Source organism: Lepidochelys kempii, chromosome 9 (assembly GCF_965140285.1).
Source record: "Lepidochelys kempii isolate rLepKem1 chromosome 9, rLepKem1.hap1, whole genome shotgun sequence".
Classification (NCBI taxonomy): domain Eukaryota; kingdom Metazoa; phylum Chordata; order Testudines; family Cheloniidae; genus Lepidochelys; species Lepidochelys kempii.
The window spans coordinates 61,548,261-61,572,789 of NC_136388.1; the positions used below are offsets into that span (position 1 = coordinate 61,548,261).

The 24,529-nt window shown below is 45.6% G+C and overlaps 1 protein-coding gene across 10 annotated transcripts in view; it reads left to right on the top strand.

Annotated features, from left to right (window-relative positions):
• Positions 1–266: 266 nt before the first annotated feature.
• Positions 267–24,529, top strand: part of ENOX2 (ecto-NOX disulfide-thiol exchanger 2) — a 135,529-nt gene continuing 111,266 nt past the window's right edge. For 9 of the 10 annotated variants that reach the window (XR_012160891.1, XR_012160896.2, XR_012160886.2 and 6 more), the window contains exon 1: positions 450–550. Coding sequence is in view for 4 of the 10 variants with exons in the window: in XM_073360663.1 (XP_073216764.1) it covers positions 508–550 (43 nt within the window). In the remaining 6 variants the exon portion in view is untranslated. Of the gene's footprint in view, positions 406–449; positions 551–24,529 lie in introns of those variants that run through there. The other variant, XR_012160888.2, reaches the window with a different exon arrangement.

Here is a 24,529-nt window from a genome sequence, read left to right on the forward strand (position 1 = left end):
TGCTATGGCAACCTTCACTGAGGTCGGCCCTGGGCCGTCGCCATGGTTTCCACGCACGCCTGGTCACGCGGGACTACGATGGTCCTGTCAGAGGCTTTGTACGTCCCTTTGTAACGGGCCTGCGGCGCCCCCGTCGGGCGCTCTCCGCTCAGACACCCCGGCTCAGGCCGGCCGGCGCCTTGCGGGCGGCGGGAGTTGCGCGGGGCCCGCTGAGACTTGCAGGGCGGGCTCCTCTGCTGCAGCCCATCGCGCCTCTCTCCACGGTCCGCTCTGGGGTACAGCCGCTACGGTCAAGGTTACCCAGAAGGCCTCGCGTCCGGAGTCCTGACGGCCAATCAGAGACCGAGTGCCCCCCCCAAGAAACTACCATGCCCAGCATGCCTCAGGGCACACGGCGCGCCCCCGGTGAGCGGTGGCCAATGGGAGGCGGCGCAGGCCGCTTTGGGGCGGGGCTGTCTCTGCGGCCTGCGTGGGGCGCAGGCTGGGGAGCTGCTGGGCGTGCTGCGGATGTATAAGGAGTATCGGGGCTGCGCGGCCCGGAGGGCGGCAGGTGAGGGACCAGTCGGGGCGGAGGGGCCCTGGGTGGAGGGAGCTGCCCCCCGGGTATCAGCGGGGTGTATGTGTCCCTGGGGGCGCGAGGTTCCGGGCCGGGCTCTGGGGGTGAGGGAGGCCCAGGGCAGGGACGCTTGGCCGGAGCATCACCCCGCTGCCCGTGCTGGATGAGAGCCAGGAAGAGAGGCCTTGCCTGGGGCCTCGTGCCCGAAGCGATGGGCTGGATTCCCTGCTCGGACAAGCTGCCTTGAGCGCTGCTGAGGCGGAGGTGTGTGTCTGAGTCTGCAGGCAGCCCGAAAGGATAGCTCCGAGCAGGATGTGAGCCCTGTGTTCACTGCACAGCCCATTGCTGGCTGTTGGGGTCAGTCCTGGGGGTGCACTCCTGCTGATTTCTGATGGAAAGGGGCCTCTCTCTCATCATACTGCTGCTTGTTTGGGAGAGACCCCGCTCCTTCTTAACTCCAGGTGCAGACAGAGGAGGAGGGCAGTACCACAACACAGTGCTACAGGGGAACCTGTGGTGTGTGCCTGGGATCCCAGACTGTCTCAGTTCAGCCCTATGTACCTGCTTTTCCTTTACACCTGTACCCAAAATGCCCAGCTAGCAAATCCTGTGTGCACCACCCGAATGGGTATTCATTCAGGCTTTTTATCCTCTTATGTTCTCAGCTTTGGCTTTACTGCCTTGGCTTCTTCTCTTGGGGCTTGCTTCTGAAAGGCCATTTTTTGTGTTTGTGCATGTTATATTCCTTGTGTTTCACAGGCCTATGGGCCCCTCAGGCCTACCTAGCTATGTAACACTTCTTGCCATGACCAGAAACTTCACGGATTTCTTGGCCGTTAACTTTGTCCCAGAGCTTTCAACTCTCTCAAAATCCTCTTATTGTAGCAAAGATCCATTTTTTCAGAGTTTTGTGTTAATTTGTCTCCAGCAAGAGAGCTTCTGATAAGACACTGAAACTAGTGTGTAAATTCACTAGCCAGCTGTTTTGTAACTTTAACATAATTGAGTGGTGCATTGCCTTGTTTGGCAAAATTCTCAATATTTTAGACCAGAAATGAAAATTCCAGGACAGTTGAGAATTAAGTTATCATAGACTTTGTCTTTGGTATTTGTATAATAATAAATAATATGAAGTTGTGGGGTATTAGTCAGTGTCAGCTACAGACCATGAAATCACTCTAGGGAGCAGGATGACCAGTTCCTTACACACCTATCTACAACGTGCTTGGGTGGGTGGGTTGGGAGAGAAAACTGTGTAATGATGGGAGACTTCAGTAGCTTAGATATTAGTGATCATGGCTTGATCACATTTATAATGTGCAGGCAGAATAAAGTCCAGACCAGTAATATATATATTTGGTGCTTTAATAGGGCCATTTCACAAAGCTGAAAACAGTTATGAGCCAAATCAGCTGAAAAATTCATTCAGAAAAATAATTGGGAATAATTGGAGAGCACCTTCCTAGATGCTCAAAAAGCCAAAATTGAGGAGGAAGTCTGTACTGGTTCAAAAAGCCAACCTGGTTTAGGGGGGAAATGAAGGCATCTGTAAAAGCATTTTATATTGTTGATCGTATTGATTATAAATCAGAAGTTTGGAATTCTAGTAAATTGGTAAGGGAAGCCAAGGAACACAAGGAGAAATCTATGGCTTGCAGAATTAAGGACAATAAGTTTTTTGAATATATTGGGTACAAAAAGAATCCTGAAAATTGTATTAGTCTATTACTAGATGGAAATGGTAGAATTAGCAATAGTAATGCTGTAAAGACTGAAGTGTTCAATAAATATTTCTTTTCTGTATTTGAGGGGGAAAAACCAGATATAATTGTTTCACTATTTTGCAATAATACTCTTAACATTCCACTAGTATCTCTGGAGCATGTTAAATAGAAGCTACTAAAATTGGACATTTTTAAATCGGCAACTTAAGATAACTTGCACCCAACAGTTTTAACAGAACTAGTTGAGGAACTTGCTGGACCATTGATGCTGATTTACAATAAATCTTGGGACACTGGGGAAGTTCCAGAAGGCAGGAAAAAACGCGAATGTTTTGCCAATATTTAAAAAGGGTAAACGAGATGATCAGGGTAGTTATAGGCCTGTCAGTCTGACATTGAACCAGGCTTAATCGAGAACTTAAAGGAAGGTAATGCAATTAATGCAAATTGACATGGGTTTCTAGAAAATAGATCCTGTCAAACTAATTTTATATATATCTTTTGGATGAGATTACAGGTTTGGTTGATAAAGGTAATAGCATTCATTGATGTAAAATACTTAAACTTCACTAAGATGTTTGCCTTAATACTGCATAACATTTTGACTTAAAAAAATACCTAGAATGATATAAAATTTACATGGCACTCATGAAATGGATTAAAAAATGGTTGATAGGTCTCAAAATGTAATTGTAAATGGGAAATTGTCATTGAGTGGGTGTGTTTCCAGTTGGGCCACCGCAGGCATCCGTTCTTGGCCCTAAACTATTTAACATTTTTATCAGTGACCTGGAAGAAAATGTGAAATCATCACTGATAAAGTTTGCAGGTGACTCAAAAATTTGGGGAGTAGAAAATAACGAAGAGAACAGGTCACTGATACAGAACAATCTGGATTACTTGGTAAAGTGGGCACAAGCAAGCACTGTGCATTTTAAAATGGCTAAATGTATACATCTAGGAACAAAGAATGTAGGCCGTACTTACAGAATGGGGGACTCTATCAGTGACTGTGAAAAAGATATGAGCATCATGGTGGGTAATCAGTTGAACATGAGCTCCCAGTGTGACAGTGGCCGAAAGTGCTAATGTAATCCTTTGATGCATAAATGGGGATCTTGAGTAGGAGTAGAGGGGTTATTTTACCTCTGTATTTGGTAATGGTGTGATCATTGCTGGAATCCTGTGTCCAGTTCTGGTACCCACAATTCAAGAACTGATCAACTGGAGGGAGTTCAATCAGAGAAGAGCCACAAGAATTAAAACAGATTGGAAAACATACCTTATAGTGATAAACTCAGAGAGCTCAATCCACTTAGCTTAATAAAGAGAAGGAAAGGAGTGACTTGATTACAGTATAGTTACATGGGGAACAAATATTTAATAATCTCTTCAGTCTAGTAGAGAAAGGTATAACACAATACAATGGCTGGAAGTTGAAGCTAGACAAATTTAGACTGGAAATAAGGTGTAAATTTTTAAGTGAATGTAATTAACCATTGGAATAGCTGACCAAGGGCCGTGATGGATTCTCCATCACTGACCATTTTTAAATCCAAATTGGATGCTTTTCTAAAAGATCTGCTCTGGGAGTTATTTTGGGGGTGTCTATGGTCTGTGCTGTACAGGAGGGCAGTCTAGATGATCACAACAGTTCTTTCTGGCCTTGGAATTTATGTATGTATAAAGTACAGCAAAGGAGATGGAAACCCACAATTTTGATTTAACAGGACCAGGTCGCTTCTCTACTGAGTTTTTGTTATTCTAGAACAGTGGTTCACAAACTTTTTTTTCCACAGACCACTTAATGATCTTTCCAAGTGTTTGTTGTGCCATTAGCTAAGTATTGTAAAGTGCTTTGGATAAAAGCACTATATAAAAAAAACCAACCTTAATAATGTTTTTTTGTTCTGCAAATAAAAGCACAACGGATATTTTAATATCTATAGTCTTGCCTTTCTAATGCAATGGGTGTGCCCTCTCTCCCCTGCCGCAGCAGCCCCTGAGCAGGGGCTGGGAAGGAGTGGGGTCTCTCTCGGGCAGCTGCCTCTTTCTCTGGCCGCTGCAGCCCTTCACGTCCCAAATTCCCCCCACCCCCTCTTCTCACCCCACTACTCCCTCCCACCTACCCTCTATTCCCCCCAAGGCCACCACCTCACCTTACATGTACATCTTCTCCAAGGTACAGGCACCTAATTAGTACAGCCACACCTAATTAGTGGAGCATGGAGGCCCTGGGCTGGGCACAGGTCACTTAGGAAGGTGCTGGGAGTATGTTCCCTGTACTTAGCCTGAGTTAGGGGCATTGCTTGTGCCCCTCCCCCTGCTGAGAGGTCCACTAGGGCTCGGGAGCTCTGGGGAGAAACTCTGTTGCTGAGTTCCCTGCCAGGGGCCCAGGCTGGCCTGGCAGCATATGCTCCCTGCTCCTGCAGCCCCAGCCCCAGGTAGGACTGGCCCTGGACCAGGGAGGTGAGGCTGGAAGGGTTCCTGCACCCAGAGACATGTGTGGGCTGGTCACGTGCCCCCACCCTCCCCTGAACTTTTAAATTGTCCCCCCCCCCCCACTGTCAACAGTTACATGTTGCCTCTGGAGATAGGGGAAGTATTAATGCTATTATACCAGCTCTGGTAAGACTTCATCTGGTCACCCATTTTCAAGAAAGATGAATTCCATCTTGAACAGGTGCAGGAAAGGGCTTCTGAGATGATCAGTGGAATGGAGGATCTATCTCAGGGGTGGCCAACCTGTGGCTCTGGAGCTGCATGCAGCTCTTCAGAAGTTAATATGTGGCTCCTTGTATAGGCACCGACTCCAGGGCTGGAGCTGCACGTGCCAACTTTCCAGTGTGCCGGGAGGTGCTCACTGCTCAACCCCTGGCTCTGCCAGAGGCCCAGCCCCCACTCTACCCCTTCCCTGAGCCTGCCATGCCCTCGCTCCCCCCCCCCCCCAGAGCCTCCTGAACACCACGAAACAGCTGATTGGGAGGGGCGGAGGGGAGCTGATGGTGGGCTGCTGACATATTACTGTGGCTCTTTGGAAATGTATATTGGTAAATTCTGGCTCCTTCTCAGGCTCAGGTTGGCTACCCCGGTCTATCTTATAAGAGCTTGGCTTGTGAATACAATAGCTTGGCTTGTGAAGTCTAGCAAAATGGAGGCTGAGAGGGAATATGATTGCTTTCTATGAATACATCATCGTATTAATACATTATTCTCTATTCTGAGTCTGATTTGGATGTGTGGTTCAGGAGAGAGGGATTTCACTCTTTATTTAGCTCCTCAGCCATTCTTCACAGAGGACTGTCACTGCTAATCTTCTTCAGTGAGGGTTTAAGGAGTCAGTTTGATTAAGAAGAGATGTTTACTTACAGGGGGAGAGAAATGGCACAACTCAACCAGCTCGTGGCTGAACAAAGGCACGAGGATTGCAGTGTGGTTCAGGAGAGTCTTTGTCTCTGTAACACTCTCTCCTTGTGTGGGAGATTAAACTTACCACCGAGTACGTCTGTGTCTATTTCCCCTCAGAATGGCAACTTTATTTCAGATGAGTGAGAGATTCGAAGAGATTTCGGCTCTTGACCAAATCAACAAGGCCTTCCAGGTTCAGTGACCAACAAAATACCAACATGGATGTTGTCTGCATTTGTCAGTGCCTCAGTGGTCTTTCTGGACTTCTTCATGCCCAAACTGTTCTCCCCTTTGTGACAAGGGGTTAGTCCTTGACCCCATATTGCAATAGCTCAACAGTTCTCATAGCTCTTCTCTTGGCTGAAATGGGCCTGCAGCCTTTTTCCAGGCTCCCCTTTGGAGGGTCTTGCAGGAGACTTCTTCCCATTGCATATTTCATGTGTCTTGTGGGAGGAAGATCATTATCTCTTCTCCAGTGTCTTTGCTGTCAGTGGAAACAGCTGTGCCTTTTCCTAGGACAAGAGGGTTAACTCTTTCCCTGCCAACTTAAAACAGGGACAACATGCTATGTCATATACCTCCTCCGCTAGGACAGTAGATATCCATGTACATAGTAGAAACCCAGTTCTCTGCCAACCCAAGCATGGCGTCTAACACCCTATTGTATGTCACTTAATAATTACTTAATTATGCACATGATAAGAACAACCTGCTGTGTTTAGAAGAGATCATGTAACCTGCCAGTTGAAGGGAACCTCCATGTAGGATTCTGCATCTTCACTCTGAAACACGCTACAACCTCTCATGGACTCAAAAACTGGATGCTGCCAGGAGTGGCTGTATCAGAAGGGTGCGTGCTTGCACTCCAGCAGCATGTCTGCTTATTTAGATTCCACGTGCCTGCCACTGTGAAGCACACCTCTCAACCTTCAAGCCTACCAGTGTGCAACACCTGCAATCCGAGCACATGACAAATGATTGAAGTGTGAAATGACAATTCTTGTCGTCATTTACTGATTGTCATAGCTAAGGCTATGATTCTGTTACGGAGGTCACGGATTCCCAGATTTTAAGAGCTATCCAAGAGTTCTGGAAAATTCCAATAAATATTAGATTTGAGGGGGAAAAAATGAGAAATCGCTTATTTCCTTTAAAATCTGCAGTACAAATGTCAAAAATACCATTTTGTTCCCCATTGTTGCCAGGGTCGGTATTCGGGGCTAGCAAGCTGGGCATTTGCCTGGGGCCCCACACCACAGGAGGTACCGCAAAGCTAAATTACGGGTGGCAAGGCTTGGGGTTCCTGGGGCAGTGGCCCAGCAGGGCCTGGGCCTCTGCTTTCAGAATTGTAGAAAGCTATAACTGTTAGAATGTAAAATGGTCATTTACTAACAATTAATCTTGTCAGTAATCAAAATTATATAAAGTTTAATAGGCCATTTAAGAGCTGCTGTATTGGTGTAGTGAAAGCTGCATTACTGTGTGTACATTCCTGTGATTTTATTGTTTACTGCCCACCTCCTGTCTGTGACTTTTAATAAAAATACCCAGGCCAAAATCATAGCTGTAATTATAACTTCAATACAAAACCTCTTTTAAAGAGGTCTTCTCACTGTGTGAATAACATGTAACCATAATATCTCTCACTAAGGCCAACAGCAGGGATTTAACCCTGGACCTTCAGATTCCCAGCTCACACCACTATCCATTCAGTAACAGGAGTAACTGCTTACATCTTTGTGGACCAGCCCCTAGAGGAGGCCTTCTTACACTTTCTCAGTGGATTACACCACTGTTTTATTTTCTAAACATGTTTTAAGTAAAATATGTTTTTTCTCAAAAATAGTCTAACTGATATTATGTGGATCAGCACATGAGGAACAACTGTGAAGCAAGCAAGAAGCCACAGTGCTTCAGATTTTTTTGCAAAAGGGGTCCAACTAAAGCAATTAATTCCTGTAAAATGGAACCTGTAATGCATTCTAACTATGGTGCAACTACTGCTGTACGATAATAAAGATATTGTGGCCATACAGTTTCAGGTTGATAGGTAGAAAAAAAACTTACAGTAGAACCTCAGAGTTATGAACACCAGAGTTAGGAACTGACCTGTCCACCACACACCTCATTTGGAATCGGAAATACGCACTCAGGCAGCAGCAGAGACCACCCCCCCAAAAAAACCAAAAAACAACCAACCAACCAAACCCAGTACAGTACTGCTGAACATAAAGGACTTTAAAAAAACAAAGGGAAAGTTTAAAAAAAAAGCTGACAAGGAAACTGTGCTAGTTTAATTTAAATTAAGATGATTAAAGGCAACATTTTTCTTCTGCATAATAAAGTTTCAAAGCTGTATTAAGTCAACGTTCAGCTGCAAACTTTTGAAAGAACAACCATAGCATTTTGTTCAGAATTACAAACAATCTCAATTCCCAAGGTGTTTGTAACTCTGAGGTTCTATTGTAATACATACTGTTATTTAAATAAACTTTATCAGAAACTGAATTTTAAAAAGTTAGGCAGCAAAAAAATTCAAGTAGACTGTCCTACATTGCTTTTGTCTAAAGACAGTAGTTACACGTAATAGAATTTGTAAATCTAAATAACATACTAATTGATGGTTTTGAGTTACTATGATCAAGACAACATGAAGGCCCTAATCTTGCAAATACTTAAGAACATGCTCAATTTCACCTATATGAGCAGTGCAATTGAAGTAGATAGGATTACCCATGTGGCTAAGGCTTTGCAGGACTGACCTAAGTTATTTAAGAGTATTTTTCTCTTCTCAGGGCTTGTCTACACTTACTGCTAGATCGGTATTGCTGCAATCGATGCAGCGAGTGTTGATGTAGCAGGTCTGGTGAAGGCATACTAAATCGTGGGAGAGCACTCCCTAGATAAATTGGAGGATTGGGCCAAAAGACCTCTGATGAGGTTCAACAAAGACAAGTGCAGAGTTCTGTACTTAGGAAGGTCCTGCTCTGAGCAGGAGATTGGACTAGATGACCTCTTGAGGTCTCTTCCAACCCTAATATTTTATGATTTGTGTACTCCATCTCCCCGAGAAGCGTAAGGGAAGTCGATGGGAGAGACTCTCCTGTCGACACAGTGCAGTGTAGCTACTGCGGTAAGTGGGTCTAACTACGTCGACTTCAGTTACATTATATTGATTTACTGCAATAGTGCAGACCAGCCCTCAGTGTATGAGGATGTTTGTGCATAGAAGAGAATCCTTGCTTGCCTCGCTTGTATAATTAGTTTAAAAATTGTACCATATCTTGTGTGTTTAAAAGGGTGCACTGTAAGTATGTGCAGGAAAAGTCTCTAACAGTTACATCATGCCTTACAAACTTTTCAAAATATGTAGGGTAGATGCCTATGCAAGATACTTGTCCTAGAAAAGCCTCTGTGAAATTTAATCCCTAATTCTGTTTACAAAATACACTGTGTGGAGCTAGCTTGCATGTGGTCATTTATATGTAGAGAATTGTCATCACTGTGATCAAATAACTGTGACATACGAGATTTCCTCCACAAAGTGCATCTGTTCAAAGCAGGTGAGTCCCATACTGGGCCATTTAGAATGCAGCAGAATATGTAGTCTGTTGTTATGCCCTTGTAACTCTTCTGAACTAACTTCAGTATGTATTGGAGTGAAGATTTCTTTAATATGGTTGACCTGAACAAGATACCTTTAACTTTTAATTTACTTTTAAGTAATATTGACTCTAGAGTTCAGTCAGCCCATAAACAGGGAGGAGCTTGATTGCATTTCTAGCTTTCCCCCTCTTCCCCCCCCCCCATCATTCTTAGGAGAAGCATTTACTTCCCCTTCTGTCATTGATGTTTATGATGCAGATGATAATATGTTTCTGGATAAGGAGACCTATCAGCAAAAAACAGATTTTCAGTGTGTGTGCTAGAGATTCTGTAAGTGTTCAGTGTTGCAACCTTCGAGTGGATTTTAAGAGACCGTCATTTAATGCCTGGCTGTTCAGTTCTTGTTTAAAATGATACCTGGGGTCTCGGGACACGAGTGTTTTACTATTGTTCAAGATTGATGATTTTTAATATATGCTACTAGAGTCCAGGTCATGTAATCTTTTCCCTCCTGAACTCAATTTTTGGGTCAAATTTTCTGGCATGCTAGATTTGACTTCTGTTGGGAGTGAGAGAAGGAGAGGACTGAGAGACACAAGTGCATTTTTATTAAATTACAACACTTTTTACATACGCAAAACTTAAAATACACTTAAGAAACTTATCACTAAACAACCTGGCTTACTGTGAAGGAGTCAAATTGTTTTAGGCCCCAGCAGAACACCAGCTTCTCCAAATAGCCCCTTAGACAAAAGCCTGTATATACAGATAACCTTTCTACAAGGCCTAACAAACTCTGGACATATTATTTGACCACCTTCTGGGGCAGGGAAACTAGTTCTATAGTTGAGGACTCTTACCTTTAACTTCATATAAAAATACTCTTCCCCCATCCCCTAGATATATAGATCAAAAGGCTGAGAAACGTGAGCATTTCAGGTGATATCAACTTTGGGATAGGAGAGGTGGCCTCTGAGGGTCTGGTCAGTGATAAAACTCTCATGTATCTCATTGGAAAAGGATCAGGCCCTAAGGTAGCTAGGACACAAACTATGTAGGGCTTAAAAATCAAAGCCAACATCTTGAATTTTCCTCAGCCATGTATCGCAAGCTGGCATGGTCTTGAAGCACAGCCCAAGTGTTGTGCAGTCCATGAGAAACACTCCAAGTGAGTGAACAGTCATAGTTTGTACCAGCTGAAGTTTCCAAATGGTCTTCAGCAGTAGCTCTAAGAGCACATCCCAGTAACCTGCCCTGCAGGTTAAAAAAAAAAAAAAAAAAGAGTATGGATGAATGTCAACCGTACATTCAAAAGAAGAGGTCAGATGTCGTCCTCATCAAATACATGTAAATCGGGCTGGGGAAAGCATTCTTGGATCCTGTTGCCAATTTACCAGTTTGGCACTTCTGAATATCAAAACTGACTTCCAGTCAAGAACCCCCCCGCCTGCCCAAAACAGCTACAAATTTATCAAGACCATCTAGCAAGAGTTCTGTTGCTTTTGATATTGCACTTCTGCTAAGAGGTCCATCATCACACATTCCTACACGTGGGTCTGTGCGCCAGTGCTGGAATTTCTTCAGGTCAGCTTTCTGAAGTTGTTGTTTCCAGCAGGGGATGTCTTGTGTCAGCTCCTGCTATGGAACACCAGCATCTCCTGTTTGTTCAGCAACCAGTTCCTTTCATTCTCTGGCAGGTGAAGGAGCTCTCTAGCATCACTGTTTCTTCTAATTCAGGCCATATAGCTGTCTGTCTCTTAACACCTCATTAGTTTCTTCTGCCACAGGATTTTATTTTAATTGTCTGTCTGCTACTTTGAATGCTAGTTTCATTTAAAAGAAGAAAATAATCAGCAATGTCAGCAGTTGGTGGTGTTGCTTCTTTGCTGGAATTGGAAAACTTGTGCCTTGAGCAGCCTTCTATACCTATTAGCACATCAGTTCTCTTTTCTTGTTCCTTGGCACCATGTGAGTTGGTTGACTCATTAGGACTGTACTTCAGCTTGCATGGATGACTCCTGTTTTCTCTTTCAGGTCTGGAAAAGAAAAAACCCACTGGCTTTAAGAAGTGTTCTGAACGTGGTTGGACAATGTCCATCAAAGACAGGCATGACTGCTGTATCCTGTACCTAGGAATGAAGTATGACAGGCTTGGCTGTTAGACAGCCTCTAAGATATCAATGTAATCAGTCAAGTCTTGGATGGGGTGCCCTAAAAGCTCTTCTGGCTTCCTCTCATGCTTCCTGTAAATTCACTGAGAAGGTAGCTGAGAACTTCCTGAAGACTTCAGGCCTTGAATCAACTGGAGTTGTACGTCCTAGCCTCATGTGAAGTCTTTGTTGATTTGGTGAGAAGTACTGGAGCTCCACTTTGATATCTTTTTAAAATAAGTCAGTGAGAGCTAGGGTGTTGGTGACATCAGTAGTTGAGACTTCAGTGCACTTTGTGCCTCAGAAGTGACCTGCAAAGCTTTTTTGAGTTTGTTCATTTTTACAGTTTCTCAGGGTTCGTGAAGACCCACTGCTGCTTTTTATTTAGTTTGTCAAAACCCATGTCTTCATGACCATTAAAACTGAAAATAGTGTCTCTGACCCCCCCACTGAAAAACACAAATGAAAGGGATTTAAAATCTGCCCTCTGCTGACATGCAGAATTGATGCAAACAGCCTTCCCCTTTCCATAATACTCTTTACATATATATTGCTATAGTGTTTGTTTAAAGTTGTTACATTGTTTAGGTTATATTCCTACTTTCCAATATAGAAAGCATGGAGGGAATAAAGCTTGGAGACTAGAAGGAGCTCTGATTAGTCAGTGATTGACATGTCTGTAGGATTTAGACTGTCACTGTTTCACAGAAAAGGAAGTTCAACAAATTGCTGAGGCCAGTGGGGTGTGTCCAAAAGGCAAACTTTAAGGAGGCATAACAGCCAAATTAAAAAAAAAAAAAAAAAAAAAAAGGTGGTGGTGGTGGAGAGATTACGACTTGAAAACATAGGGGAGCTGTTAGAAATATTCATCAAAGTTTTTCAGGTCAACTTTAATGTGTCAGTCTTGTGTTTTGTTTCAAAGCTTCATTGAACAAGACATCACTACTTCTGTAGTCTAGAGAGAAGTGTCTCTTTGATTGCAGGTATGCAACTGGCTCTATCCTCTACTTCTGGCCCTAAGCACCTGACATCTCTAGGGTCCCAGGCCCCGATTTCTAGTGAGTTGGTGTACCAGTTATTTGACAGAAATAGACAAAATAATGTGTTCAAACTGATGTCTTCATTTAACAAGACTGCTTTGTTAGTTGCAAGGCTGATTCCACACTCTGGCACTTTGAGTGCAGAAGGTGGGGGCCTGCAAGGATTCTAAAAATTAATACTGGCCACTCCAGGCTGATATTAAACTCCCAAGGTTACAGCTTTTCTCTGACCTTGGATGGGTAGATGCTGCCACCACCCAAATGCAAAAAAAAACAACCCCTTTTACCCAGGAAGGCGCACTTGGGAATTCCTCCCTGTGGGGTACTCTCAAGCCGTTTAACCCCCCATCCAGGGAAGAGCTGAGAAAGAAAAGCAAAGGAAATCAGCTGTTGTGAAATCAGCTAATTAAACAACATATGCATAAACCTCTTAGGACACAAAGAACCCAATTCTGTTCTTAAAGGGAAATTTTATTAAAAACAAAAAGAAAGAAAATACACCTGGAACTTAGGTATTGCTAGATTTAAAAAGAGCAATTCTAATAATTAAGCATCAAGAACGGTTTTCTTGAGGTCCACCTTAAAGGTTACAAGGAAAACAAAAGCATTTGGGGTTAGCACAGAGCAGTCCACAAGCTTTAATTGCATCTTTTTAGACATTTTCTAATCTACTTACATATCTGGGGTTTCAGATTGAGTAGTTTTAGATATGATCTGGTGATTTTTCATACCTGGTTCACAGCTTTTTACAGTATTGCTTTAGCCATGTTTTGCTCTGTCCCCTCTCTCCGGAGAACAGCAGCAGACAGACAAAAGGGGATTCTTGTTTCAATTTTAAAAATTTCTAGCCTTCCCATTGGCTCTCTTGGCCAGTTGCCCCTCACTTCCCTTTACCTATGCATGCAGTCAGTCTTTTTAACCCTTTACAGGTAAAGCAAGTAGAGAACAGCTACTAACAGGGATTTTATAGCTAGCTGGCTGGCTGGATGTCCATAAAAGACCTTCCCTCCCCCTTCATTTAGTACAGCTTTCATCAAAGATTTTTGTGCTGACACCACTACATTCTATTTGGTATAGGTTTCTTTTCTGTACTCACAACTAGTATCTTGTCTTGACAGTACTAAGAACCCTTGACATTGTGAGAGTGTTTGAATTGGAGCTTGTGCCTCAATTACTCTGAAGCAGTTGGAGCTTGTCTTGATGCTAGTGGCCTGTGCACAGCATCAATGCAGGAGTCTGCAGGGCCTGTTAGAGACAAAGGGGCTGATGATGAAGGTGTTCAGGAGTGAAATTCTGACAGATGGAAGAATCTTCTGAATACAATTATATTTTTACCGGAGGCGAAGGCAGAGGGAATAACACTCCTGCAGACGATAAAGTGTTAATGTCAGTTTGGTTTTGGCCTTGTTTCACTTTGGAGACAGTCCAGGTCCACAAAGCAGATATTTCAAGGCACCTGGAGATGGTTCCCTTTTGAAATGTCTATCCATTACTTTCTGAGCTTATTGATGAAGGTGTGGAATCAACCTTATTCCAGGTACTTGACAGAAAGCATCTTCTGCTTAGAGAACCCAGCAGCTAGTCCTCACCATGATAGCCTGGTGCTGGTGTTTGCAGCAGCCTTAGACAAGACTTAGTAGATTTTCAGTATACTGTTTCCAGGCTTTTTCAGAGACCCCTGTGAAAGTTCCTCTGTGAAATGTCTATCCCTTACAGGCAAACAGTTTAAGCTGTAGAAGAGGCCTTGCTTTCTTTTTTTAAATGTTTTTGTTTCTGTTCACCAAAGAAAAGTACGATGAGCGATCACATCTCTCCTTATTTGATACAGCTGCATATAACCATTAACTCCACCTAGAACATCTCCTTTTCCATTTTAAATTGAAATACTAGCAGGGTATTTTTCCTGAGACATTCTCAGCTTTTACAACGTGCTGTCTTCATTTAGTCTGCAAGAACCTGGATTTGTTAACTTTTCCAGCATGTACTTGCTTTTTGGGAGTGAGGGCATGTTTGTGGAGGGGTAAAGTTGGGAATGTAGAGGGTTTGGATCCAGGGTGTGGTGGTACAGGGTAGGATTATTGATGATGAATGGGTACTTTTGGAAGTAGATAAATGGATTTAAAAAATTGACTTATAGTTGTGTGGAAATAGCACAATATCAAGAGCAAGTGTCCTTTGCTCATGGTAAATCAGTGAGGGCAGCTGTCTCTTGTCTATCTCAAGTGGCTCCATTTAGCAGGCCTCCACATGGAGGTTCAGCAGTAGCCATATGATATGGGGACTTTTGAAGGGGGAGGAGGGTAGGTGAAGTGGGAAGTCATTTCTGCAAAACTAGCTTCTTTCCTTCTTTCAAGTATGAAGCTCAGGCATTGTCATAGGGGAGAATATAAGTGTTTTTTTTTTTTATGCCCACAACAAAAACTGCTTCACTTGCCAAAGTTTGGGTGACAGACTTGTTGTGATGAAAGTGTATCAGGCTTCAAGGTGTTGTTTCGAGTCCTTTTCTTACTGTTATGGCATTAAGAAGTTAGCCATGTTTCGTGGGCTTTATGGTAAAGTACTTGGCCTGCTTTTAGCATAGTGACCTCACTGCAGAAATCCTTCCAAACATCCAACAGACTCAAAATGGAGAGAACTCAAGAACTGGAATTCTAAAGTCAGATGGCCTTGCATTTAGGGAATGTTCTCTCCCTCCCCTTCTATTTATTTAATGTAAAAAAAAAAAAATCCTTCAAAAGGAACAAGTTGTTTTGAAAATCTGTTGCTGATACTAAAAACCTCTATACCTGAAAGAGAAAACACTAGTCAGCCATGCAAGCTAATGGAGTCCTAATGTGTCAATCAACACGTGTTGCCAGGGAACACAGTTAATCTGCTGTTTGGATTTTGGTTAACCAGTGATTAAGATTATCACAGCTCTTTAGACAAATGCAAGAAGTATGGATAACTTCTGTCTTATTGTTGTGTACTGCAAACAGGAACAAGTCGGTTATAAACTTTTCTGGTCTTGGATGACATCTGCCTGGCATGTCCTGGCTAATTCCTACCAGTTCTCCTTCCTCTGGGGGCAAGGCTGTTTACGCTGCTGTCTCCTGTTATGTCAGTTGTAATCATGGTAATACAGAAATGCTCTAGTTTGCACTTGATTGGACAGAAGCCAAACAACAAAGACAGGGAAGAGAGAATATATTAGGAATTAAGTGATGCTCCTTCCTTCCTTTCTTTCCCAGGAATCTTAAATCCTGACACAGCAGAAGTTTTTTGTTAGGATTCAACTGACCTGCTATCATGATGTCCCTACTAGTCCAGATGAATCAAAATTTTTTCCCAGGGTGGCTGATGTGAGAAACTGTAGCACCATACTGTTGTGTTCACACCCTATCCATTATTGTAATAAAGTTTGTATAAGGTATGCCTTGAAAGGTCATTTGAAAACTCATAATTTGCTGGTCTGTATTGTCCTGGGTAAAATAAGTTGCAACATTGTATGTGAAGTTATAAAAATCCCCTTTAGGGTGTACATGTTTCAAACACCACATCCCTGCCCATGCTGAAGCTGACAAACAGATCTGTCCTAAACAAAGGAATGTGTGCCCCTCGTAATTTGCATTTAAGTAGTAAACAGAGTCATCAAGCAGGAAAGAAAGGCAAAGGAAGTTCAAACATGTATAAAACCAGCAGGGAACATCCTTCCACATAGATTCTATCTTTGTTTCCTGGAAATGTTTTCAAGAGGGGGACTGAGGCTATGTCTACACTGCAGAGTTTTGTCGCCAAAAGTTATGCCGTTTTAATTAAAGTGCTTTAATTAAACAGCTGTTGCATGTCCACACTATGCCCCTTGTGTCGGCAGAGGGCATCCACAATAGCAGGTCTTGCATCGACACAGAGCAGTGCATTGTGGTAGCTATCCCACTGTGCAACTGGCCGCAGAGTGCTTTGGGAAGGGTTTGCAATGCCTCATGGGGCAGGTACAGCGTCACATGATGCAGATTTCTCAATCCAGTTGTTCCATAGGCCTCCTGCTAGATTGCCAGCTGCTTTTCAACTGAAGTGTGTGTGGAGGAGAGGGGCAGAGTGTGTGATAGGAAGTGTGTATGTGTGAGGAGAGAGACTGCTGGGGGAGTGTGTATGTGTGAGAGAGAGAGAGAGAAAGTGTGTGTGTGTGTGTGTGTGTGTGTGTGTGTTGGGGGAGAGTGAGCTTGTCGGTACGCTGTCTTATAAATTCAGACAGCCGCCAGAAGCAACCAGTCCTGAGGCAGAGGACAAGGGACACGCCTGACATCAGCCCCCCACCTCCCTTCCTGGCTCTGCACAGCCGTGTCTCTCTCACACTCTGTCACACACATACACTCTCTCTCACACACAAACAAACATTCCATGTTAATGATTTGCTCTTTGTTGCCCAGAGCAGAGCAGCACGCTCAGCTGTCAGAACAGAGCTTTGAAGGGGGAGGGGAGCATACCTTCAGGGCTGCTGAGTTAAAAACAGTGAGCAGAACAGCATTGTGGGATACTGGGGGAGGCAGTTCTGGCGATATAACAAACAGAAGTGTCTATGCTGACACTTTGTCGTTTTAACTTTGCCACAAAAAGCTTTATGCCTCTTGTAGAAGTGGTTTTATTTTGTCGTTGAAACTGAAGTTTGGTCATCAAAAGTGGCATGGCAGTGTGTCCACCTCCACTGTTTTGTCTTTTGGGGACAAAACTCTGCAAGTGTAGACAAGGCCTGAAACGATAAAAAGGAGGGACAAACACCCCAAGGCATCCCTCTGACTTTCCCTACCCAACACATTCAGTACACCTGAAGAGACAAAGGAAGCAGCTGTTGGACTCTGGGGGCTTGTCTACACTGGCAAGTTTTTGTCACCAAAAACTGCCTTTACCGCAGCAGGTAACCCGGGGGGCATGCAGGGGAACCGCTCCCCTCCCCAGCTCACCTCTGGCTCCTTGGGCCTGAGTGTGAAGCCGCCGCCTGCTTCTCAGCCCGCCCTGGCTTCCTGCGCAAACAGCTGATTCGTGGGAAGTAGAGGGGAGGGGGGCGGAGAAGCAGAGCGGGGCAGCTCATTCAGGGGAGGAGGCGGAGCGGAGCTGAGGTGAGCTGGGGCCAGGCAGGAAGCTGCTGGTGGGGGGCTCTGCACCCACCAAATTTTCCCCATGGGGGGTCCAGCCCCGGAGCACCCAGGGAGTCGGTGTCTAAGGTGCCACTTTTGATGTTATCAGTTGGGGGAGCGGCTGCTCCCCCTGGTCCCCCCCCAGCTATGCTCCGCCGCCCCTAGGAGCCAGAGGGACCTGCTAGATGCTTCCTGGGAGCTGCCCCTGGTAAGCACCGCTGGGACTCCCCACCTCGCCCCCCGGCAGGTGCCTCTGGCTCTTAGGGGCAGGTTGGGCACCCACTACGGTGGCCCACGAGACCAGTTCTGGGGGCAGTCAGGGGAGGGGGATGGATGGGGCAGGAGTCCTTGGGGGCGGGGGTGGGCAATGACCCCCTCGTGGGGTGAGGAGGGAACTGATTGTTAAGATTTTGGCAGCTCATTGCTGGAACCACCCAGTTTTGGCAACCAAAAACTTCCGCCTCTGTGAGAGATTTTTGTCTTTTCCTCTCCCTTTATTGTCAACAAACAGTCAGTCTAGACACCAACTTTTTTTCCAATTTTATTGGCCTTCAGAAAGTGTCCCACAATTCCCCTGCTGCCGCTCTGGTCAGCGGTTTGAACTCCGCTGCCCTGCAGCCTTGGAAGGCCTGGGAATTTTAAATCCATTTCCTGCTTGCTGGCTTCCCTGGTGAGCATGGCTGGCTGTCACACCAAATGTGCTCCCACTTGGACCACCACTGAGTTGTTGGATCTGATCAGTATATGGGGAGAGGAGTCTGTTCAGTTGTAGCTGCGAGTGACCCATAGGAATCGGGACACACACAGGCAAATTTCTCGAGGCTTGTGCGAAAAGGGCTATGATCAGGACACGCAGCCGTGCAGAGTGAAGATAAAGGAGCTGAGGCAAGTGTATCATAAGGCATGGGAGGTAAACCATCGCTCCGGTGGTGCACCTAAGACCTGCCACTTCTATAAGGAGCTGAACGTTATCCTCGGTGATGGCCCCACTTCCATCGCTGATTGCCCCGTGGATACTTTGGAGGCAGGAGAAAAGGGGGGTGGGCGGTAACCCAGAGGCTGAAATTCTGGAAGAAGAAGTTGAGCTAGAAGAAGATGTGGAGCTCCCAGCAGGGTTGCCCAGTGGGGCAGACAGCCAGGAACTTTTCTGCATTCCAGAAGTGCACAGTGGGGAGCAGGAAACAGATGAGACGCCAGGTAAGTTGCTGTGGCTTGTGTAGGGAATTGAAAAGTGGGAGGCAGATAGTGTTTTCTGTGAGCTGGAAATTGCACTGTGTAGCTAATCTGCATGGCCAAGCAGGGTGTCGATGGACATCGAGACCTGCAGGGAATCCTCCAGAGAGAGGCTCTGAAAAGTTTCCAAGAGGTACTTGTTAATCCTCTGCTGCAGATTCCAAGGGATTGCAGCCTTTTTAGTTCCCCCATTGTAGGAAACCGTACCATGCCATTTAGCAATCACTGGAGTTGGGACCAAAGTGACACATAGCTGAGCTGTATATAGACTGGGGTGAAAGCTGCAAGCATGCAGTAGTTGTGCCCTGGTTTCCCTGGTTACCTGCAGCAGTGAGATGTCAGCCAGCTGGTTAGCCGCCTGTGAAAAAGTGTGTGATAGTTTTAGAATGAGTTCACTGCAAAGCTGCCCTGCAAGCTGTGACCGTTTTGTCCATACGCACAACCACCTTCCCCCCCACCCCCGACACTCACTGTGAGCTGTGTGCCTGCCTAGAGTCTCGGTGAGAAAGTGATTTCTACTACCAAAAGGCCCTTGTTTTAATGTTTGCTGGAATGTAACAATCCCTCTTCTGTGCAGCACAGACCTTGAGGAACACACCGTGCACCCCGCTGACCGGCTTTGGCAGATAAGGAAGAATCCTAGGCACAGCTAAGACAACGTGTTGTGGGAGGTGCTGCAGTGCGATGAGAGACAGACCAGGGAACGGAAAGAGTGCTGGGAAGCCGAAAGGCAGGACAGAAAAGAAAATGCAGCATTTGCTAGGCAAGCGACAGAGCGGATGATAAAAGTGATGGAGGATCAGACAGAGATGCTCAGGTCTTTGACACAGCTGCAGACTGAGCAGATCTGTGGTCAACCTCCACTGCAGCACGTGCACATGCACAATTCTTTGCCAACTCCACTCCCCTCTGTGCCCAGACCTTCCTTTTCACTTCACAGCACTCCTGAGCCTCCCCAGCACTCCACCCCCTCTCACAGCTTGCACAATGTTAGCTGGAGCTGCTCACAATTGTGAGGTTTTACCCTTTTTAACAATAAATAAAGGCTAAGGTATTTAATGGTACAGCGTTTTTATTCTGTGTTGTACAAAAGCGTATAGCAATCAATTCTCTCTCGGGAACAGGCTTCTGAAGCATTTTGTTGCATGAATCTTGGGCCCCAAAATTGTACATGGATGTACCAGGGAAGCAACTCCAAAGCAGACGTGTTACTGCCCCTCATTGTCAAAGTGGTTCCTCAAAGCCTCTCTGATAATAGCAGCCCTCTGGGCTCCTCTGACAGCCCTAGCATCTGTCTGTTCAGACTGTGCAGCCAAGCGCTCTGCCTCGGTGCTCCACGCTTGAGCAAACATTTCACCCTTAGATTCACACAGACTATGCAAAGTGTAGCACTCAGCTATGACCACAGGAATATTCTCCTCGGTAAGGTCTAGCCTGCCATTGAGACACCTCCAGCGACCTTTCAAACAGCCAAAGGCACATTCGACTACTATGTGGTACCTGCTCAGCCTGTTGTTAAAACACTCTTTGCTGCTGTCCAGGTGAAACCAGGTATCAGGTTTCATGAGCCAGGGCTGTAAGGGGTAAGACGAGTCTCCCAGGATTAGTTTGGGCATTTCCACATCCCCCCACTGTGATCTTGTGGTCTGGAAAGAAAGACCCTGCCTGCAGCTTTCTGTACAGGCCACTTTTCCTGAAGATGTGTGCGTCATGCACCTTTCCAGACCAGCCTGCGTTGATGTTAGTGAAACGCCCCTGGTGATCCACAAGCTCCTGCAACACTATGGAGAAGTATCCGTTTCTATTGAGGTATTCAGAGACAAGGTGGTCTGGCACTAAAATTGGAATGTGTGCGCTATCAATTGCCCCACCACAGTTAGGGAAGCTCATCTCTGCAAAGGCATCCACTTTGTCATGCACATTTCCCAGAGTCACAGTCCTCCGCAGCAGGATGCAATTTATTGCCCTGCACATATGGAGTAATACAGCCCCAACCGTGGACTTTCCTACTCCAAATTGATTTGCATCTGACCCGTAGCTGTCTGGATTTGCCAGCTTCCACACAGCAATTGCAACATGCTTCTCTACCGAAAGGGCAGCTCTCATTCTGGTGTCCTTGCACCGCAAGTTGGGGGCCAGCTCAGCACATAGCTCCAGTAAGGTTGCTTTACGCATCCTAAAGTTCCGTACCCACTGGTCTTTATCCCACACCTGCATGACAGTGTGATCCCACCAATCAGTGCTTGTTTCCCTAGCCCAAAAGCGACGGTGTATTATATGCAGCTGCTCTGTGCGTGCACAAAGCACTGATAAGTAGCTGTTGTCCATATCACACTCGGGTGCCTGCAATTCAACTTCTGTCAGTAACTTTGCAAGTAACTCTGCTGCCATGCGTGATGTCCTCACAACTGTTAACAAAGACTAACAATATTTTCCACATCTCAAGGACGATTTTAACCAGTTGATTCTGGGAAACTTTCACGGGAGAGTGCATCAGCCACTTTGTTAGAAGCTTCTGAGATGTGTTGGATGTCGAAATCCAAAATCTTGGAGAGCTAAACTCCACCGAATAAGTTTTTTGTTATTTACCATGGTGGTATGAAGCCACTGTAGTGCAGCATGGTCGGTTTGCAGGTGGAAACACTGTCCCCAAACATATGGGCGTAGCTTTTCCAGAGCGTAGACAATGGCGTAAAATTCTTTTTCACTGACTGACCAGTTGCTTTCCCTCTCAGACAGCTTCTTGCTGAGAAACACAACAGGGTGAAATTCTTGATCTGGTCCTTCCTGCTTTAAAACTGCTCCCACATCATGCTCGGACACTTTGGTGGTTACTAGGAATGGTTTGTCAAAGTCTGGGGCCCTTAGCACTGGGTCAGACATGAGTGTTGCTTAAAGCTGGTTAAAGGCCTTCTGACACTCTTTGATCCACTGAACGGCATTTGGCTGTTTCTTTTTGGTTAGGTCTGTCAGTGGGGTGGCAATTTGGCTGTATTGCAGTACAAATAGTCTGTAATAACCAGCCAAGCCTAAGGATTGAACCTGTTTCTTTGACCTTGGGACAGGCCACTTTTGGATAGCATCCACTTTGGCCTGTAGGGGGTTGATAGTTCCTTGACCCACCTGGTGTCCCAGGTAAGTCACTCTGTTTAGGCCTATTTGACACTTCTTAGCCTTAACAGTTAGTCCTGCCTCCTTTATGCGCTCGAAGACTTTTTGTAGATGTTCCAGGTGTTCTGCCCAGGAATCTGAAAATATGGCCACATCGTCAAGGTAGGCGAAGGCATATTCTCCTAATCCTGTTAGGAGACCATCTACAAGTTTTTGGAAGTTGGCGGGTGCATTCTGCAGCCCGAAAGGGAGTACATTAAATTCATACAGCCCGAGATGTGTGGTGAAGGCTGACCTTTCCTTGGTGGATTCATCTAGCGGTACCTGCCAGTACCCCTTTGTTAAGTCTAAAGTAGAGATGAACTAGTTTCTCTAATAGTTCATCTGTGCATGGCATTGGATAGTTGCCTGGGCGAGTTACAGCATTTAGCTTACGGTAGTCCACGCAAAAACGTATCTCCCTATCTGGTTTGGGAACTAGAACCACTGGAGATGCCCATGCATTGCCAGAGGGGCGGATTACTCCCATCTGTAGCATATCCTGGATCTCCCGTTCAATAGCAGTTTTAGCTTGAGGAGACACCCGGTAAGGTTGGACTTTAATTGGGTGAGCATTACCTGTGTCAATGGAGTGGTATGCCCGTTCACTCAGTCCTGGGGTGTCTGAGAACGTTGGTGCGTAGCTAGTGCACAGCTCCTGGATCTGCTTTTGCTGCATACGCCCAAGGGTCATGGAGAGGTTCACCTCTTCCATGCCACCAGCACTTTTCCCTTCGTAGTAGACATCTTTGGGCCACTCAGCGTCATCTCCTCCCTGGGCTGTAAACTGACAAACCTTTAATTCTCTGGAATAAAAGGGCTTTAGAGAATTAATATGATACACCTTAGGCTTTCGGTTGGAGGTGGGGAATGCTATGAGATAATTAACAGCTCCCAGGCGCTCCTGGACCGTGAATGGCCCTTCCCACGATGCTTCCATTTTATGGGCCTGGAGCGCCTTTAAGACCATGACCTGGTCTCCTACTTTGAAGGAACGCTCTCTGGCATGTTTATCATACCAGGCTTTTTGCTCTTTTTGAGCATCCTGTAGGTTTTCTTTAGCAAGGGCTAGAGAGGTTCGGAGGGTGTTTTGTAGGTTGGTTACAAAGTCCAGAATGTTAGTTCTTGGAGAAGGTGTAAATCCCTCCCATTGCTGCTTCACCAACTGTAATGGCCCCTTAACCTCGCGGCCATATACAAGTTCAAATGGTGAAAACCCTAAACTAGGATGTCGTGCAGCTCTGTAGGCAAAGAGCAACTGCTGCAACACTAGGTCCCAATCATTGGAGTGCTCATTTACGAATTTAGGTATCATGGCCCCCAAAGTTCCATTAAAATTCTCCACCATGCCATTTGTTTGATGGTGGTAAGGAGTGGCAACCAAGTGATTTACCCCATGAGCTTCCCAAAGGTTTTCCATAGTTCCTGCCAGGAAATTAGTTCCTGCATCTGTGAGGATGTTGGAGGGCCAACCTACCCTGGCAAAAATGTCTGCTAGTGCCTGGCACACACTTTTAGCCCTGGTGTTGCTTAGAGCTACTGCTTCCGGCCATCGGATAGCAAAATCCATGAAAGTCAGTGTGTACTGCTTCCCTCTGGGTGTCTTTTTGGAAAAGGACCCAGAATATCCACAGCTACTCACTGAAATGGAACTTCAATGATGGGGAGTGGCTGGAGAGGGGCTTTGACCTAGTCTTGGGGTTTTCCCACTTTTTGGCATACCTCACAAGACAGGACATAGGTAGAAACATCCTTGCCCATTCCCTCCCATTGGAATGACCTCTCCAACTGGTCTTTGGTCCTGTTCACCCCAGCATGGCCACTAGGATGATCGTGGGCTAAGCTCAAGAGCTTTACCTGGTACTTAGTTGGAACTACCAACTGTCTCTGAGGATGCCAATCTTCCTGGTGTCCACCAGGAAGAGTTTCCTTGTATAAAAGTCCTCTTTCTACAACAAACCTGGATCAATTAGAAGAGCTGAGAGGCGGTGGGTTGCTCCGTGCCGCTGTCCAAGCTCTCTGGAGGCTTTCATCTACTTCCTGTTCGGTCTGGAACTGTTCTCTTTACGCTGGAGACATCAGTTCCTCATTGGATTGTGGACCTATGCTTGGTCCCTCTGGAAGCGATGTGGGGGATGGGGCTGTTTCCGTTGACTGTGAACCGCTCTCCACTGGGACACTATGTTGGGGTTCAGGCTCCGGCTGAGCCTCTTGTGTAGGGTTATCAGCTGCTGCCGGTTCAGGTTTGGTGGGGCCCTCTGGTGTTGGGGTTGCAAGTACTGGATTCAGTGCTGGCAATGGGTCTGGTGCTAGTTGTTCCACCGGTTCAGGTTCTGGCTCTGTCTGGGTCTCTGGGACTGGATCCACTACTGCTGTTGCAGACATTGGCCTGGTGTCCGGGTCCATCACCTCTGACCGGGTCCTGGTAGAAGTTTCCAGAACAGAGCTAGGTGTGACGGCTTGTTTAGCCTGGCTGCGGGTGACCATTCCCACCCTCTTGGCTCGCTTCACATGATTGGCCAAGTCTTCCTACAACAGCATAGGGATG